General features: G+C 40.1%; 1 protein-coding gene across 3 annotated transcripts in view; it reads left to right on the forward strand.

The window, feature by feature from the left end:
- The window catches only part of TP53BP2 (tumor protein p53 binding protein 2), a 66,909-nt gene that overhangs the window by 25,830 nt on the left and 22,298 nt on the right, over nucleotides 1-18,781 (forward strand). For all 3 annotated transcript variants that reach the window (XM_006057238.3, XM_006057239.3, XM_044943147.1), the window contains 4 exons: nucleotides 1,353-1,500; nucleotides 8,573-8,686; nucleotides 12,203-12,285; nucleotides 16,939-17,040. In XM_006057238.3, the coding sequence (XP_006057300.3) occupies nucleotides 1,353-1,500; nucleotides 8,573-8,686; nucleotides 12,203-12,285; nucleotides 16,939-17,040 (447 nt within the window). Of the gene's footprint in view, nucleotides 1-1,352; nucleotides 1,501-8,572; nucleotides 8,687-12,202; nucleotides 12,286-16,938; nucleotides 17,041-18,781 lie in introns of those variants that run through there.

Raw genomic sequence — 18,781 nt, forward strand, 5'->3', positions numbered from 1 at the left:
CAGTTTTCTTCAGTGCTAGGAATTAACAACGGTTGTTTTTTGTTTGGTTGATTTTTTTTGTTTTGTTATTTGATAGGTGTGAACACTTGAATTCTTTAGTGAAGTGAAGTCGCTCAGCCGTGTCCGTAGAGGAGCCTACTACGCTCCTCCATCCATGGGATTTTCCAGGCAAGAGTACTGGAGTGGGTTGCCATTTCCTTCTCCAGAGGATCTTCCTGACCCAGGGATCGAACCCAGGTCTCCCACACTGTAGGCAGACGCAGTGTTTTTAAGATACAGTATCTGTTTTTACCAGGAGGAAGACTGAGTTTTAGATCTAAATCTTCTGGTCTGAGTGTTTATATACAAGGTCATCTCAACTTTAGCACGATAGCCATTCATTTCTACTTACACCTTATTGATGAATACTTAAGCTTTTTTAAAATAATTGTATTGATTTATTTTTATTTTTGGCTGTGCTGGGTCTTTGTTGCTGCATGGGCTTTTCTCTAGTTGCAGCGAGCAGGGATTACTCTCGAGTTGCCATGTACGGGCTTCTCATTGGGGTGGCTTCTCTTGTGGAGCATGGGCTCTAGGGTGTGTGGGCTTCAATAGTTGTGGCCTGTGGGCTCTAGAGCACAGGCTCTATAGTTATGCATGGGGTTAGTTGCTCTGAGGCATGTGGGATCTTCCTGGATCAGGAATTGACCTGTGTCTCCTGTATTGACAAGTGGATTCTTTACCACTGAGCCATCACTGACTTATGCTTTAAAGTATGTATCTAATCTGATTAAAACATCTTAGATTTGAAAATATAATTGTTTGAACAGGTGATACATTGTACATGGTATAAATATTAGCTATCCCTCTGAGTTCTGTCCCCTTTTCCCATCCCCACCTTCAGCAGCAACACATGTTTTGTTTATGTATCCTTCCTGAAAGAGACTTTGCTCAATTAAGCATGTGTTTGTGTGATCATCATCTCCTGATCATACTCACAGGGCTGATGGGAGAATCTCTTTGTAGTATGGGCCTGGCATATCATACTAAGAACTACAGAAGTCTTGGTAAACGAATGACATAAATAAGCTGTCAGAGGAAGGTTTAACTTGACCTTTTGTGTGCACTGATCCATTTACTGTGCTCCAGGGATCCCAAGGGTTCTTCAGGCGCAGCTGATGGAGGGAGGGCAGGGGCCATCAGCAAAGCTCCGGGACCCTCTCCACCTTGGGCCTGGAGACAGCCAGATGGTCCTGTTGTGTATTTGCATTTCAGTTAAGACAGTCAGGGAAAGGAATCGAAAGTAAGTGAGAAGTGACCAGCGCCAGTGTAGGTGGTACTAATAACCCTTGTGTTTCTCCTTCTGTTTCCAGATGTTTCTTACTGTGTACCTCAGCAACAATGAGCAGCACTTCACAGAAGTCCCTGTCACTCCGGAAACCATCTGCAGAGACGTGGTGGACTTGTGCAAAGAACCTGGCGAGAGCGATTGCCACCTGGCCGAAGTGTGGTGTGGCTCTGGTACATCTTCTTCAGCTGTGCCGTCTTTATTATCATCAGTTTTAGAGAGGGCAGTGTGTGCCTTTCATGTTTATCCACGGAGAAACTGGAGAAGAGGGTGTCTATCAGAGAGAGTGCTTTCAGTCCAGTTTTGTTGCCTCCTCCGAAGTCTTTTTTTTTTTTTTAATATTTATTTTGACTATGCTGGGTCCCAGTGCGACACGTGGGATCTTTAGTTGTGGCATTCCAGCTCTTAGTTGTGGCATGTGGTATCTAGCTCCCTGACCAAGGAAGCAATCTGGGCCCCCCCCGCCCTGTACTGGGAGCATGGAGTCGTGGCCGTTGAACCACCTGGGAAGTTCCTCCAAAGTCCTCTGCTGTTTTCTTTTTCCGCAGCACATCATAGATACTACAGTATTAAAGGTCAAAGGATAGGCAGCTGATACACGGGGTGGAAGCTTCTGGGGGTGTTAGGGTAAAATGTACTGTGCTCAGAAGTGTTTTGGGTATGCTTAGGTGGTTTCACTTCATTAGAAATTTGAGGCATTCTGAGCCGTTCTGATTGTTTTGCCGTGTCTGAGTCTTTGGAGGTTTTTAGAGAGAGCTCTTCGGTATTGAGTTACTATGGTGGCAGGAGGCAGTGGTGAAATCATAGTCATTATTTTAAGCCTTGAAATCGATCCCTTACTTAGTTCTTTGGAGCCCTGAAATGGGACAGCCTAGTTTCTTTTCGGCCCTTTAGGAGTTTGTAGATGGAGGAGTAATGTTTCACGAGTTGTGCTCTATCCCTGTACAGCCTGGGTGAGCCCTTACTGTTTCCTTCTTCTCCCCTTTGGTGCAGTTTATCTCAGTGCAGGTTTCCCACTGTTCACTGCATTCACACCGTTCATGGGTGTGTGACTTCAGCTGACTCCCTCTGCTTCCCAGGCAAGTCTTCTCAATCTTCTTCGGATGATTTTCCTACAGCTGGGTGTTCAGGAAGACTTCCTTCACTCTCCCTGAGCTGCTTACTTCACATAGGAACTAGATTAGACCATTTTCGTAAAGAAACCCAAGTGATCCTTTTTGTTTAAAAAAAAAAAAATTTATTTGACTGCGCCAGGTTTTGGTTGCACCATGTGGGCTCCTCCTTCGGTCTTCCTTGTGGCATGCAAGATATTTTCGTTTTTTTCAGCATATGGGATTTAGTTCCTGACTAGGGATCGGACCTGAGCCTCTAACATTGGTAGCATGGAGTCTTGGCCACTGGACCACCAGGAAAGTCCCTCTAAGTGATCCCTATTAAATGAAAATTTGATAGTTTGACTTTCTTGTTTTAACTTTTTTATTCTACTTAGGATAAAATCCAGAGTCTTGATTTTAGATTGTGAGGTCTTTGATATAATCTGGTACCATTTTCCTCCTTTCTCTCCTCTTGCCACTTTTTTATGTTCCTGGATAAATGAACTTTTTTATGTTCCTGTGTCCCACCTCAGAGCCTCTGGTGCCAGCTGCTCCTTCTGCACTCCCAGATTTTGTTGTTGCTGGTTGATGGCAACATTTGTTGTAATCCAAATGCTGCTGGTCATTTGGATTGCAGCTAACGTGTTGGCTCTTCAGAGATGTTTCTCCTGAGCTTCCCACTAAAGCAGGCACGAGGTTCTCTATTACGTCATCCTGGTTTGATCCTGTGCATGAGACGTGTCTGTCTGGTTTTTGTGTGTGTGTTTATTAATCTGCTGCCTCTTTAATCCCCGTAGCCTCACACACATGCGCAAGAATGTAAACTCCTTAAGAGTGGAGACCTGCTTGTTTCGTTCCTTGCTGTGTCCTAGCTCAGAGGGAGTGCTCAGTAAATATTTACTGAAAGAATAAATGCGCTTCTAGCTGCTCTGGTGGCCTCCCTGCATTCTGCAAATAACTTGCCCAAAGTGAAGTGATTGAGACCATGTACTGTGCGCTTCCTCAGTCTTCTCCCCTGGTGCTTACCTCAGGTTCCTCTGGATGTGTGCCTACCCTTCTTTCTGACTTCCTTCCTTTGCCAAGGCTCACCCTCTCCCTTGAAACTCTTGATTCTACTGTTTCCCTTTCCTCTCTAGTATCTTGCTCACTTGAGTTCAGTAGCCCTTGCTATGTAATGAGGATGTTTAAAGGATATTCTTTCTTCTAATTTTTTTAATTAAAAAAAAAAAAAAAGACCACATGAATGGATTCTTTTTTGTAAGGCAAATAATATAGATGGAATGGAAATCTCTCCCACAAGCCCATCTTGTGTCACTTGATGTATAATTGCTTATAATTTTAGCAGATAACTTTTCAGACTTGTCTCTGTACTGTAACTATAGAAATAGTTTTGTGTCATCTCTATTTTTTCTTTATGTAACAGTATCATACATCTCGCTATATGCAATTTATCATTTTACCTTACAGTATAGCTTGGAAGTCTTTTCTGATTAGCCTGTGTAAATCTACACCATTGTACCATTGTTTTTAATTATCATAATTTTCCGTAGTATGACCCACAAATTGCATTTCTTTATTCACTAACGTTTCAATTAATTCTCTTGTTTCTATAAACGCTGCAGTAGAAGGCCTTGTAGAAGACTCTAGATCACGTGAAAGCATTTCTCTAGGGTAGATAACCAGGAATTGCTTGCTTAAAGGTTCACACATTTTAAATTTGAATATATTTCACCAGATTTCCCTCAGCAAAGGCTGTAGAAATTCACACTTCTACCAGTTATTTCTAAAAGTATCCCTCATCAAAAAAAGATACTAATACAATGAAGTCTTACTTTTGCTTAGCTGATGCTGAAGTTGATCATTTTTCATTTATCTACTGGCCACTTGGATTTCCATTAAAAAAAAAAGATTGTTTCGTTATAGTCTTTGCTCAAGTCTCTTTTGACTTTTGCCCTTTTCCTTCTTGATTTATAGATGTTATAGAAAAACACAACTCTTCTAGAACTCAGGCCTAGTTGTGTGTTGTTTTAAAAAGTCTTTTCTTTATGCTAAGGCTGTAAACATAGTCTCCTGTTGTTCGGTACCATTAAATTTAAAATTTTTTTCCCTTCCCTCCCCACCTTCCCTTCTTTGTCGTTAATTTTTCTGACTAGTGTGAATTAGAGATCTAATATTTTCCCCCCCAGGTGGATAGTGATTTTTTTTAAGTGTTTTATTGAAGACACTTGGTTTCTTCCTTACTGATGTGAAACTTCACTTCATAGTCTTGTTATATCTCATAGGAAGTATGTTTCTATAAGCTTCAGCCAGTTACTTTTATTTTTTTCTTCTATTTATGATAGGACCAAATAGTTTTCTTAAATTTTATTTTTCTTAGTTTTTAAATTATGAAAATATGATAACTCATTTACAGAGACTTGGAAAATACAGAACAAAGTTACATATAGTTCCACTGTATATTGCAGTCATTTTTTTAAGTAAGTAAATTAAAGTTTTTAGTTGGAGTTTCAATATCAAACTCTTAAAAATTAGTAAAATGAATATACAGAGAAGTAGAAGGATATAGTAGGCCTGAAAAGTACTATGAACCAATTCAAGATAATTAAGATTTATACAATTTTTACACAGCAGTAACATACTCTTAAGTTCTCATAAACTAGGAGACACTAGAATATATCCAGTGACATGAGACCAGATGCAAAAATTTGATGAGGGCCAAATAGTTTTAATTTACTCTAGTTTTATAATAGATTACTACTACTACTACTACTACCAAGTCGCTTCAGTCGTGTCTGACTCTGTGCGACCCCATAGACGGCAGCCCACCAGGCTCCCCGTCCCTGGGATTCTCCAGGCAAGAACGCTGGAGTGGGTTGCCATTTCCTTCTCCAATGCATGAAAGTGAAAAGTGAAAGTGAAGTCGTTCAGTCATGTCCGACTCTTAGCGACCCCATGGAATGGAGCCCACCAGGCTCCTCCGTCCATGGGATTTTCCAGGCAAGAGTACTGGAGTGGGTTGCCATTTCCTGTAAAGGCAACTGCTTATTTCATTGTGCTCCTGTACTATTCTTGTGTATTTTCTTTTTCAGATATGTTTTAGAATTACCTTGAAAGGTTCCATGAAAAGTTCTTTGGGGATTTTGATTGGTTGCAGGGAATTCATAATTAATTTGAGGGTTGTTTGTATGATGTTGTGGTTAAGAGCAAGGTCGTGGGTGTCAACATCTTGTCTCTTTCATTTACTAGCTTTATAACTTCAGACAAGATACTTAATCTCTATAATCCCTAAGTGTTTTTCCTACAGAATTGGGATAATAAATGAATCTATTGCACAGGATTGTGTGAAAATCCTAGGCGTTGACATTTGAAGGGGGCTTAGCATAGCCCCTGGCACATTTAGTGTTCACACTCAGCCAGTAATAGCTGTTATGTTTTCAGCTCCTTTTTTTTTTTTTTTTTTTTTGCTATAACTTGTCCAAGGTGTCCCATTTTAAAAATAGTAACTATGTTACTTCCACTTTGTTTGCTTCTCAAGTTTCCCATTTCCTTTAACTGTCTTTTAAAATAAGTAGCTTTGGGGACTTCTCTGGTGGTCCAGTGGTTAAGATTGTGTTTCCAATGCAGGGGACACAGGTTCGATCCCTCCGCAGGGAGCTGAGATCCCACATGCTGTGTGGTCAAAAAGTAAAATTTTAAAAAACAATAGCTTTTACTTGCCATCTCCATTTCCTTACTCCCCTCTGGTTTATTTGCTGAGAGAACATATCTTCGATTCTTGTTGTTTGCTAGGACCTGTGCTTGATTGTAAAGAAGAGAGAGATGAACGTGTGCTGTCAAAGTAAAAACAGGAATCAGCAGACATTTCTCTCATACAGAGTGATGACTTCAGAAATAGATGGAGGTGCTCCATCTGCAGAAGGAGAAGAGGGTACTGGGGACAGTTCTCAGTGCTGGGAATGGCTTGTTCAGAGTCACATAGGCATGGATGCCAGGACGAGGGATGGGTGTCGTTGGAGCATGGGGTAAATGGGTGGCTTTGAGAACCTTTGAAGTGTGTTTCAGCTTGTGGTGGCCTAAGCCTGATATATATATACATTTTGTCACTGTAGGCCATTAGGACCTTAGCTTCTAGACCTAGAAGGTCCACACTCAACATGGACTGGAAGTCACTTCATTTCTTTTGAAATAAAGTGTATGTGTATGTGTGTGTGTGAGATTTTTGTTTTTGTGAGGAGGTAGAGGGTCTGCATGGACTGGAAGTCACTTCATTTCTTTTGGAATAAAGTGTGTGTGTGTGCATGAGATTTTTGTTTTTGTGAGAAGGTGGAGGGTCTACATGGACTGGAAGTCACTTCATTTCTTTTGGAATAAAGTGTGTGTGTGTGTGTGAGAGATTTTTGTTTTTGCGAGGAGGTGGAGGGTCTGCATGGACTGGAAGTCACTTCATTTCTTTTGGAATAAAGTGTGTGTGTGTGTGAGAGAGATTTTTGTTTTTGCGAGGAGGTGGAGGGTCTGCATGGACTGGAAGTCACTTCATTTCTTTTGGAATAAAGTGTGTGTGTGTGTGTGCAAGATTTTTGTTTTTGTGAGAAGGTGGAGGGTCTACATGGACTGGAAGTCACTTCATTTCTTTTGGAATAAAGTGTGTGTGTGTGCACAAGATTTTTGTTTTTGTGAGAAGGTGGAGGGTCTACATGGACTGGAAGTCACTTCATTTCTTTTGAAATAAAGTGAGTGTGTGTGAGATTTTTGTTTTTGTCAGAAGGTGGAGGGTCTGCATGGACTGGAAGTCACTTCATTTCTTTTGGAATAAAGTGTGTGTGTGTGTGTGTGTGTGTGAGAGAGAGAGATTTTTGTTTTTGCAAGGAGGTGGAGGGTCTACATGGACTGGAAGTCACTTCATTTCTTTTGAAATAAAGTGAGTGTGTGTGAGATTTTTGTTTTTGTGAGAAGGTGGAGGGTCTACATGGACTGGAAGTCACTTCATTTCTTTTGGAATAAAGTGTGTGTGTGTGTGTGAGATTTTTGTTTTTGTGAGAAGGTGGAGGGTCTGCATGGACTGGAAGTCACTTCATTTCTTTTGGAATAAAGTGTGTGTGTTTGTGTGTGTGTGTGTGTCTATGATTTTTGTTTTTGTGAGGAGGTAGAAGGTCTGCCCAGAATTTCTTTCAGGAAGGTATCTGCTCAGCTCCGAGTGTTTCGTCTTGGGGGAGTCTTGGTTAGACTTTCTCTGGTTTAGAGAAGAGGGTATCTGTGTCTACTCATTATGTCATGTTGCTGTAAATAGAACCCAAGCTGTACTTTGTTGCCACCAAGCCGATTAAGTTCAGGGGTTAGTTCACAGAATTGGCTGCTGAATCTTTGGCTGCTCTCTTCTGTGCCCTTGTTATTTATTTAAGGTACTCAGATAGTGTCCTTGGTTACTGACAAGTGCATTGAATTTTGGGGGGGGGGGGGGCACTGCAGCATTCTTACATTAAAAATGATTAAGTTCTTTGATTTTAAACTGTTGGCATCCTCAAACAGTTGATTTGGTTTTTATGTTCAGATTCCTTAAGATTGGAAGATTACAGTTCCCATGTAGTATTTAGCTATGCCTCTTTTTTTTTTTTTTTTTTGTCTCAAGGAATATTTTCAGGACAGTAAGCAGACTTTTGTTTGGAAATACATGTGTATGATTTTTTTTTTTTAAACATGGTTTGTAAAATTGTCAAAAAAAAAATCCCCAATAGAAAGACAAGGCTATTTAGAAAGTTGTTTTTAAGTTTTCGTTTGTATGCTTGGAGAATCATAGAACCATTAGAGTTAACAGAGACCTCAGAGACCATCCTGTGGAATAGATAACAGGAACTTTGGAACCTGCAGAGCTTCACGGCCTGCCTGGAACTAGTGAAGGGCTGCTGAATCTGACTCCCCTTGCCAGTGGCCCTGACCCAGTCCTTTCCTATCCGCATATTCCACCCAGCTTTGACCCTGATTATGTGGGTGCTAAGCTGGTGATACTTCGTTTTCTAAGGGTTCTTTTTTTTTTTTTTAAAGATCTTAGATAGTATTTTCTGCATTCATAATGCATAATTTGTATGAAGGGTAGACAGTAAGTGATGTGTTACCAGGTAACATGACTTGTACATGATTTATTCATTTCTTTTAGAACGTCCAGTTGCCGATAATGAGCGAATGTTCGACGTCCTGCAGCGGTTTGGAAGTCAGAGGAGTGAAGTTCGGTTCTTCCTTCGCCACGAACGCCCCCCTGGTAGGGATGTTGGTAGGTAGCATCCTGTTGATTGTGACAAAGATTCGGACTTCAGTTTCATGCTTGGGAGAGGTGACCCATGATCAGGAGCAGGCCTTGTGATGGATGAGTGAGCAAGAAGCAAGGGGGAAAAGTGAGGATAGCCCTCTCTCCCAAGTCCTGACTCTATAGGGTGGGCAGAAAAGGGTGCGGTTCTGTTTGTTGTGTTTTGTTGGAAGATGAGAAAAGTTTGATGACAGTTTTTTGTTTTTTTTTAATGTTTTATTTTTTGGCTGCACCACACGGCACGTGGGATCTTAGTTCCCCGACCAGGGATCAACCCCGTGTCCCCTGTCTTGGAAGCACAGAGTCTTAACCACCAGACCACCAAGGAAGTCCCCTGACTACAGCTGTTAATATGGGCGGGAAGGAAAGGAGTCAGTAGAGAAGGAGTTTGAAATACAAGGAAGAAGGGAATGCTCGATGGGCAAGTTAGCCAAGGGGAAATTCAGGGTCGAGGGGGTCGAGGGGTGAGATAGGAGGGTAAGGGAAGGGTCTGTTCCATTTTAACAGGGTGGAAGGGAAGCTTCCCAGAGGCAGTAAATGTGTGCTGTCTATGGGAGCAGTGGGAGGGATGGGCTTCTCATCTGAAAACATTTGTTTTCTCTGAGGGAGGAGGCCCTGGTGGAGAATAAGAGAGAGTGTGGCCAGGGAAGCTGGCACGCCAGGGCCCCTAGAGGACAGTGGAGATTAGACACCAGGAGACCATGGGTGATTTTGCTGCAATGGTGCTCTGCAGCCCAGAGGGTTGTAAGAGGAGAAGATGGTTGGATTGACCCAAGGTTGGAATTTGGCCAGACAAGTTCAGTGGAAAATTGGTGAGACAAGGAAAAAAGAGGATGTTGGTGAGATGGCATTCAAGCCGAGATGGGGATGAAGTGAAGGCGGAGGGGCTGCAGAGAAAGAAACTGCAAGTTTCAGGTTATTGAACAGGTATAGCGAGAGGTAATTGTGGTCAAAAAGTAAGAAGATTGAATTTAACATGTCAGGAGTAGAGCATTTCTAGATAACGTGGTCTTGTATTGGATCATGAAATAAACCTGAATTAGAGAGGAGACAGGAAGTTGTGGATCTGAGAGGCGAGCTTTTAGATGGTGAGGTCATCCAAAATGAAGGGGGGACTTGGGCAAAGAGAACAGAAGGGTCAGGTGGTCACGTCTGCTGTGACCAGAGTTTCTAGATGACAGTAAGCAGAGGTTAGAAGGTGATAAGTGGAGATCAGAAATAGTGGGCTGAAAGCAGCACTAGACATTGAGAACACAGTCAAACCTGTGACTCTGGAGGTCTCTCTCATAGGATGTAGGAGAGAAAGCAGTTTCAAGTCTTGAGATCTGTAGGGAAGCCTTTGTTCTCAGTGGAAAGTGGTTGCAGCAGGGTTACTAGGTGTTTCTAAAAATGTTGGGATTCTTAAAATGGAAAGTTGAAGGTTTGTGACTTTAGTATATATTGAAAAATTCTTGGGAGTAAGAATGTTGATAACAGAGGTTAATTATTACATGTTATAGAATCTCAGTTTTATTCCTTTAGTCAGAGGTCCACATGGCAGCCATTAGACATTATCAGAGGTGTGGGAGACCCCAGAATTGACTTAATCTAGCCTCTTCTGCTCTACAGATGAGAAACGCTGATACTTAGGGGTTAGATGACTTGTCAGAGGCCACATACCAGGAGGCAGAGCCAGGAGGGGAACCTGAGTCTCCTTATCCTGGCTGGTTCCTCGGCCTTTGAGCTTCACTGTGTCTGTAATACTGTTTTAAATAAACATGCATTATTTTTCCCCCCAAAGCTGGCTTCTTTTTTGTGGTTTTGACATCTGCATCCTATTTTTATTTTGTTCTTCATTTACATTATTGCATATATCTCCTTTTAATCAATTAGTTGAATTTTCTCCCTTCATCTGTCAGTTCAAATATCTTCCTCTCTGGTACCTGGTAAATTATTAAATAGCTTCTCAATAGTGCAGTATGCAGTTTCAGTGTGTCTGTAGTGTGAGAAATGCAATCTGAAGATAAAAGGCGCTGTTTTTACATTGTTGCAAAACACCAGTGCCTCATAGTGTCAAAACTGGGATAAAACAGGATTGCTGTGTAGTGTCAACCTTTGTGGTTGTAGACTTCTAGATTACAGATTAAGAGACTGTTACTGTATTCTTTTTCTGGTTTAACTAGGACCTGTGACCCAGAATGTATATGACTTTTTTTTTTTTTTTGGCCACGCCATGTAGCATGCGGGTTCTTAAGTTCCTCAACCAGGGGTCAAACCCATGCCCCCTTCAGTGAAAGCGCTGAGTCTTAACCTCTGGACCACCACCATGGAAATCCATTACGTTTTTCTCTCTTTTTTTAATATGACACTATTTTCAAAGCTCTTGCTTTTTATTCTAATTATGTAACTGAACATGCCAGTTCAGTTGCTCTCTCTTGGAGGCAGCAAAGAAAGCAATTATTCCGGAATGATAGATTTTTTTTTTTCCTTGCAGAAATATTGTGACAGGTACCTGAGCTATTTTGCCAGAAAATTGAGCAGTTTTAAAAGTAAAGCTGAGAAAACGTTGGAGTTAGGTATAAGTGTGGTATGTGGCTCTGAGGATAGAGATTTATTATTTGTGGGAATTTGTGCCAAGCTTCCAGGCAGGTTCAACAAACATTTGATTCAGAAGAAATTTTTATCTAAAGCTTCTTGGGAAATAGTTTAATATTTTTTCTCTAACATCTGGGAAGTACAGTTATAAGCTTAATTTCATGTATTTAAGAAACTCTCTTTGATATATTGCAATTTATCAGTTTAAGTTAAAACTATTTTCTCATCATGATCATTATACATTAAGTGATGCTGAGAAACATATATTTGGACCTGAAAAGTTATTTTTACCCCAAAAAGCAGGATGTACAATGTTTTCCAACTAGTACTTTCCCATGCTAAGAAAATGAAATTTTTTTTACTTAAATGGGGAAGTACTTGCTAGTACTTAGGAATTACCACAAAATTCGAATCACTACTTGTTCTGTTTCAATTGCTTCCTTCCGTTGGAAGTTACAAACACTTTATTGAGTACAAGGGTGGGTTAATTTGATTAAAATTGATTAATTTTCACCTATTTCTTTCAGCGAGACTATTCCCAGTTTTATTTCTGAGTAGCTAGAGAACTGGGAACAGACACTGTAGGCATATGGTATGAATGACCCATAAGAAGAAGTATATTTATATTCTTAATTTTTCTCTTCTAGCACCTAACTCATGCAGCTTTTCTAGGGATTGTTTAGCATGTGACATTTTCTAGTGCTGACCATTCACTGTTCCAAGTGAAGTTTTTCTAGAACAGGTTGAATCTGTGAGACCTTAACTTCATTGGTATTAGAAAGTATTGGTATTTTAAGTATATTTTCAACTTAAAGTATTAGCATTAAAAACATAACTGAGAAATGAACTGGTACTTAAAATATCTGTCACCTCTAGTGTTAATGCATACTTTTTGAATTTTGTGCTTAGTGAGTGGACCAAGGTCTCAGGATCCAAGTTTAAAAAGAAATGGTGTAAAAGTTCCAGGTGAACATCGAAGAAAGGAGAATGGCGTAAGTGATCATTGTTACCCGTTCTGTGTTTGGACCACAGTGATGCTGCTTTTTTTTTAACTTTTAAATCTCATTCACTGTTCCTTTTTTATTCAGTAGGTGATTAAGGGAAGTCCTTTTTTAAAGGCTTATTTTAAATTTATTTCATGAAAGTGATTAATGGTCTCTATGGTTGTTGAAATATCCAACAACCTTAGATATGCAGATGATACTATTCTAATGGCAGAAAGTGAAGAGGAACTAAAGAGCCTCTTGATGAAGGTGAAAGAGGAGAGTGAAAAAGCTGACTTGAAACTCAACATTCAAAAAAACGAAGATGTTGGCATCCAGGCCCATCACTTCATGGCAAATAGAAAGGGAAAAAGTGGAAGCAGTGACAGATTTTATTTTCTTGGGCTCCCAAAATCACTGCGGATGGTGAGTTCAGCCATGAAATTAAAAGATGCTTGCTCCTTGGAAGGAAAGCTGTGACAAGCCTAGACAGCAATTGAAAAAGCAGAGACATCACTTTGGTGACAAGCATCTATGTAGTCAAAGCTGTAGTTTTTCCAGTAGTCATGTTTTGATGGGAGAGTTGAACCATGAAGAAGACCAAGTGCCAAAGAATTGATGCTTTTGAACTGTGGTGCTGGAGAAGACTCTTGAGAGTCCCTTGGACTGCAACGAGATCAAAACAGTCAATCCTAAGGGAAATCAACCCTAAATATTCATTGGAAGGACTGATGCTGAAGCTGAAGCTCTAGTACTTTGGCCACCTGATGTGAAGAGCTGACTCACTGGAAAAGACCCTGATGCTGAGAATGATTGAAGGCAAAAGGAGAAAGGGTGGCAGAGGATGAAATGGTTACATAGCATCACTGACTCAGTGCAACTCTGGAAGATAGTGTAGGACAGAGAAGCCTGGGCTGCTGAAGTCCATAGGGTCGCAAAGAGACACGACCTCATGACTGAACAGCAACAACATGGCTGTTGAAAGAAGTCAGATGCTGGATATGTCACAAATACAGAACAAGTATTGAATAAGTTCGAGGAAGTATTTGTTTTTTTGGTGATTTTATTTGTTACTATTATTGCTTTTAGCATTAATGTGAATAAGTTCGAGGAAGTATTTGTTTTTTTGGTGATTTTATTTGTTGCTGTATTGCTTTTAGCATTAATGATATATTAATGCTCTTGCTATTGCATATGAATTTTAGCAGGTATCTTTGGGACTCCTTGTAGACATTTTCTTTTCAGAGCTTAGAATTTTTAACCTTGTTAGGGATTAGCTAAATTACCTCTCCAACACACACTGCTTTTATTCCACCTTGACCAAATTCTTCCTGTTTCTCTTCTTTGATCTCATAGTTATCTTAGTGATGAAAGGCTGATACAAGGATAATGGAAATGGTCTGACCATTAACGAGATTTCAGTGCATATCGACACAATGTATCTTTCTTCAATCACTGGATTTTTATTTTTTTTTAAATGATTTATTTATTTTTTGGCCTCGCCATGAGACATGCAAAATTGTAGTTTTCCAATTAGGGATCAAACCCTTGTCCCCTGCAGTGGTAGCTTGGAGTCTTAACCACTGGACTGCCAGGGAAGTCCCATTACTGTTTTGTTTTGTTTTTTTTCTTATTTTTTTTTAAATTATGAAAGTATTATAACACTTAAAATTAAAAAAAAATAAAATTTATTGGTTGTTCTGGGTCTTTGTTGCTGCTTGGGCTTTTCTCTCATTGCAGCAAGTAGGGGTTCCTCTCTAGTTGCATTGTGTGGGCTTTTCATTGTAGTGACTTGTTGCGGAGCATGGGCTCTAGGGCCCACAGGCTTCAGTGGTTGCAGTTCCCAGGTTCTAGGACACAGGCTCAATAATATTTGTGGCACACGGGCTTAGTTGCTCTGCAGCATGTGGGATCTTCCAGACCAGGGATCAGACCCGTATCTCCTGCATTGGCAGGTGGATTCTTCACTACTAAGCCACCAGGGAAGCCCCTTCACTGGGTTTTTAAATAACGTCTTTATTAATGTATAATTGACGTATAATAAACTACACATAGGGCTTCTCTGGTGGCTCAGATGGTAAAGAATCTGCCTGCAATGTGCAAGACCTGGGTTCATTCAATCCCTGGGTCGGGAACATCCCTGGGAGAATAGGGAACGGCAGCCCCCTCCTGAGTTCTTGCCTGGAGAATTCCATGGACAGAGGAGCCTGGCGGGTTCTGTGGGTTCACAAAGAGCTGGACATGACTAAGTGACTAACACAACACAACAAACAAGCTGCTCACATGTTGGGTGTACATTTTGATAAGTTTTGACATGTGTGCCTCTCTGACGCTGTCACCATAATCAAGATAATGATCATATTCGATCACCCCCCCAAAAAAAGTTTCCTTATGTTCTTTTGTAATTGTTCCTTCTTGCCTCTCTTCCCATCCTCAGGGAACTGCTAGCTGGTCTGCTGTCTGTCGCCATAAATTAGTTTTGTTTTCCAGAATCTAGTATAAATGGAGTCATCCAGTATATACTCTTTTCTCTCTGAATTTGCTCAGGATAAATAGTTTGAGGTTTATTCATTTTGTTGTGTATCAGTAGTTGATCCTTTTTATTGCTGAGAGATATTCTATTGTCTGGTTATACCACTCCTTATCCATTCATCTGTTGGGCATTTTGATTGTTTAGTTATTCTGTATCACGCTGTGATGAGTACTTGGGTATACATCTTTGTATGGACATATGCTTTTATTACTATTTTTCTAAAGTAAATACTTAGGAGTAAAATGGTTGGTTCATATGTTAACTTTTTAAGAAGCTGTCAGACTGATTTCCAAAGTGATTGTTTTATTATATAGTCCTCATCAGAGAGTTCTAGGTTTTCCACATCCTTGCCAACATTTGGTATGGTCAGTCCTTTTAATTTTGGCTTCTGCTAGGTGTGTGATGGTAGTACATTCTGGTTTTGTTTTGTATTTCTCTGATGGCTGATGGTATTGGGCATCTATCATGTACTTATTTACCATTCATATATTGTCTTTAGTGAAGTGTTAATATTTGTTCACTTCTTTTTTTATCATGTTGCAGGGCTTTTGGGATCTCAGTTTCCCAGCCAGGTTTTGAATCCAGGCCAGGGCAGTGAAATAAATGAATCCTAACCTTTAGACCACTAGGGAACTTCCTGTTCACCTCTTTTGCTTATCTTTTTCATGATTGGGTTGTTTGCTTCATTATTATTGAGTTTAAGAGTTCTGTTATATATGCTGGATCCAAGGTTTTTTATTAGATAGATAATTGGCAAATATTTTTCCCAGTCTATGACTTCAATACAGTATAATTAATCAACTTAGAAGTTTTAGATCTTGCATCTGAGTTTAGGATCCATTTTGAATTAACACTTGCATGTATTGTGAGAGAAGTGCATTTTGTTAATTGTGTGTGGATATCCAGTTGTACAAGCAGCATTTGTTGAAAAGACTCTTCTTTGTCTACTCAACTGCCCTTTCTCTTAAATCAATTATCAGTGTAGGTGTGGGTCTGTTTTTGTACTCTGTCTTCTGTTTCATTGATCTGTTTATCTGACATGATATCAGTAACACAATGTATTGATCACTAAAGCGTGTTTAGTCTTGGAGTCAGGCAGTGTATGTTTTCTAACTCTTCTTTTCGAAGTTGTTTTGGCTATTCTGTCTCATTTGCACTTCCATATGAAATTGTAGAATTTGCCAGTTGATTTATTTTTTTTTAAAAAGCCTACTGGGATTTGGGTTGGTATTGTCTTGGCTCTGTAGGTCAGTATGGGAAACATTGCCATCTTGACAATATTGAGCTTTTTAGTTCACAAGCACCACAGTATTCCTCCCCAAATAGGTCTTCTCTCTCTTAGCCATGTTTTGAAGTTTTCAGTGTCAGGCCTGAGCATCTGTCAAATTTATTCCTGAGTGCTTCATGGTTTTTATGCTAATCTTAATGATATTACAAAATTTCTTTTTTCAGTTTTCTGGGTTTTGCTAATGTATAGAAATATCGTTGATTTTGGCTATTGATGTTTTATCCTGCATTCTTGCTAAATAACTTATTTAGTAGCTTTTTATAGATTCCATAGAATTTTCTTCATAGATGATTATGTTTTCCTTGAGTAAAGAGAAAATTTTTCCCTTTGCAATCTGGATATAGTTTCTTTCTTCCTGCCTTCCTTTCTTTCTAGCGAGAACGTCTTAGGACCATGTGGAATGGATGTTTAGGGAGTACAGTAGACACCTTGCTTTGTCTCTGATGACCTACTGTGTCTTGAATTTTTTAAATTCCAGTGTTACATTTTTAAAGGGTGTTTTAATGACTGTATTCTAAGTTTGCTGTCAATACCCCAACATCATGTTTGATATGGTCAAATACTGCCTTCCTAATTTAACTGCAGAACAAGGTGATTCCAGATGGTTCCATTTGTGTCGGTACTGAAACTATTTAATTTAAATTTACAACTTAAAAGAGTCTGTGTATCATTATGTTTTAAATCTTAAGTCAATATGGGAATAGTAATATAAAAATTAATGAGTTCTTTAATATGATGGGAGAAAAATAGCTAAATAATTTTGTCATGATTACATGATTTGAGGGAGGAGTCTCCGTGATCATTTTATAGTGAGTTGGATTATTTGCACTTTTTTTGGTAGGTTAATAGTCCTAGAATGGATCTGACACTTGCTGAACTTCAGGAAATGGCATCCCGCCAACAGCAACAGATTGAGGCCCAGCAACAAATGCTGGCCACTAAGGTAATGGCCATGTTTTCAGAGACCTAACAGGCCACTCCCGTTCATGTGTAAGTAAAGCTGTTTACATTACACCCTTGCTAGTAAGCCGGTTCCCTCACATATGAGTTGATAACATCAGCCCAACAGGTATCTGCCGTGTGGTGCTTTCTTCTCTTCACTGTAGCGTTTTGTAGAAATCCTAAAATCATTCAGTTGTTTTAGATCCTCCTCGGCCCGATCCTGATCAAAGTTAACCACGCTGTGCCGAGTGTCAGTAAAACTGGGAAGGCGTAAAGAGCCTTTCAGCTTTGCTTGCAGGCACTAGTCTGGGCTGACTTCATCTTGAATCAGGAGGAACTTCAAAGTCTCATGCTCACCTGTCCCCAGCTACTGCTTGGCACCGAAAACAGGCTGCTTGCCTCTACTTGGGGACATTCTCCACCCACAAATTAAACCTTGTCTTCTCCTTGAACAGAGAAAATACGGGAAGTTTCTCCATCACTCTCAAAACCAGTCTTCCTGCGGCTGCTCTTGCGAGCCTTGGGCTAATAGTCTAAACCAGATGTTGTCAGACTTTCTGAAGGGCCGAAATATTTTAGGCTTTGCAGGCTGTGCAGTCTCAGCTCTGCATTTGTGGCTGGAAAGCAGCCATAAACAATAGGTAAACGAACGGATGTGGCCGTGTGCCAAGAGAACTTTGCTTACGAACACAGACAGTAGGCTGTGTAGTCTGTCAGCCCTGGTCTAAACACTCAGTATTTTCGCTTACCAGTCTTTGAGGGTCTGTAAGTTCACTGACACTGGGGTGGACACCTGAGGATTTGAGTAGCAAGGTCCCTAGCATGGCTTTGAAGTGATCGCCAGGGAATCTTCAACGTCATTCTCAGCATGCACTGTGGCTTCCCTGTAATACTTCTTAGGGTTCCTATGCATCCTTTTCTTTTCTTTTTTAACACTTAAAATATGTATTGAAATTACAAATTAAACTTTTCCATATGGTTCCCAAGTAGAAAACACAGTATTTAAAGGCATTTAACAGCTGTTTTTTTTACATCATAGGGTTAGTGGCACCAAATGTACCTATGCATCCTTTTCTACTTTTGATGTTAGACACCAGCTTTTTCAAAATCCTGTGTATTGTTGCTTCTCATACTTTAATGTGCGTATGAATCACCTAGGGATTTTGTTAAAAATGCATGTTCTGATTCAGTAGGTGTGGGTTGCGGGTCTGACATTTTACATTTCTAATGCGATCCCATGTGGTGCTGATGCAGCATTCCTTGAGTAGCAAGGACATGAATTCAAATAAAAAATTCGATTGTTAACAGCATAAATCTTTAAAATCAAGGTCTTATTTTGAAACTATCTGTGTCCTTGTATGTGTTAGCCATACAAATCTGAGAAGTTTACCCTTGAGTATAAATTGTGTGGCTCTGTTTTCCTCAGTTGAAATTTTAGATATAATAGGAATAAAATTGTAAGGTGCGTAATTGCAGTTTGCTAAAGGCATTCTTTAGAAAGTAGTTCTTTGGCTCTTTTCTAAGCGTGCCGAGTGTGCCCTAACTATGTAAGACGCTGTTCACAGAGATCCACTGCACGCTGCATTGAATCCTCGCTGCAGCCCTAGAGGGACTAGTGCTCGTCTCATTTTATAGGTGAAGACGCAGACTTGTGGACTCAATGAGGTTATATAATTTGCCCCAAAGTCTCATAGCTAATAAGTGGCAGGGCTTGAGTCTGAATCCAAATTTAACTTCAAAGT

This window comes from Bubalus bubalis, chromosome 5 (assembly GCF_019923935.1).
Source record: "Bubalus bubalis isolate 160015118507 breed Murrah chromosome 5, NDDB_SH_1, whole genome shotgun sequence".
NCBI classification, from domain to species: Eukaryota; Metazoa; Chordata; class Mammalia; order Artiodactyla; family Bovidae; genus Bubalus; species Bubalus bubalis.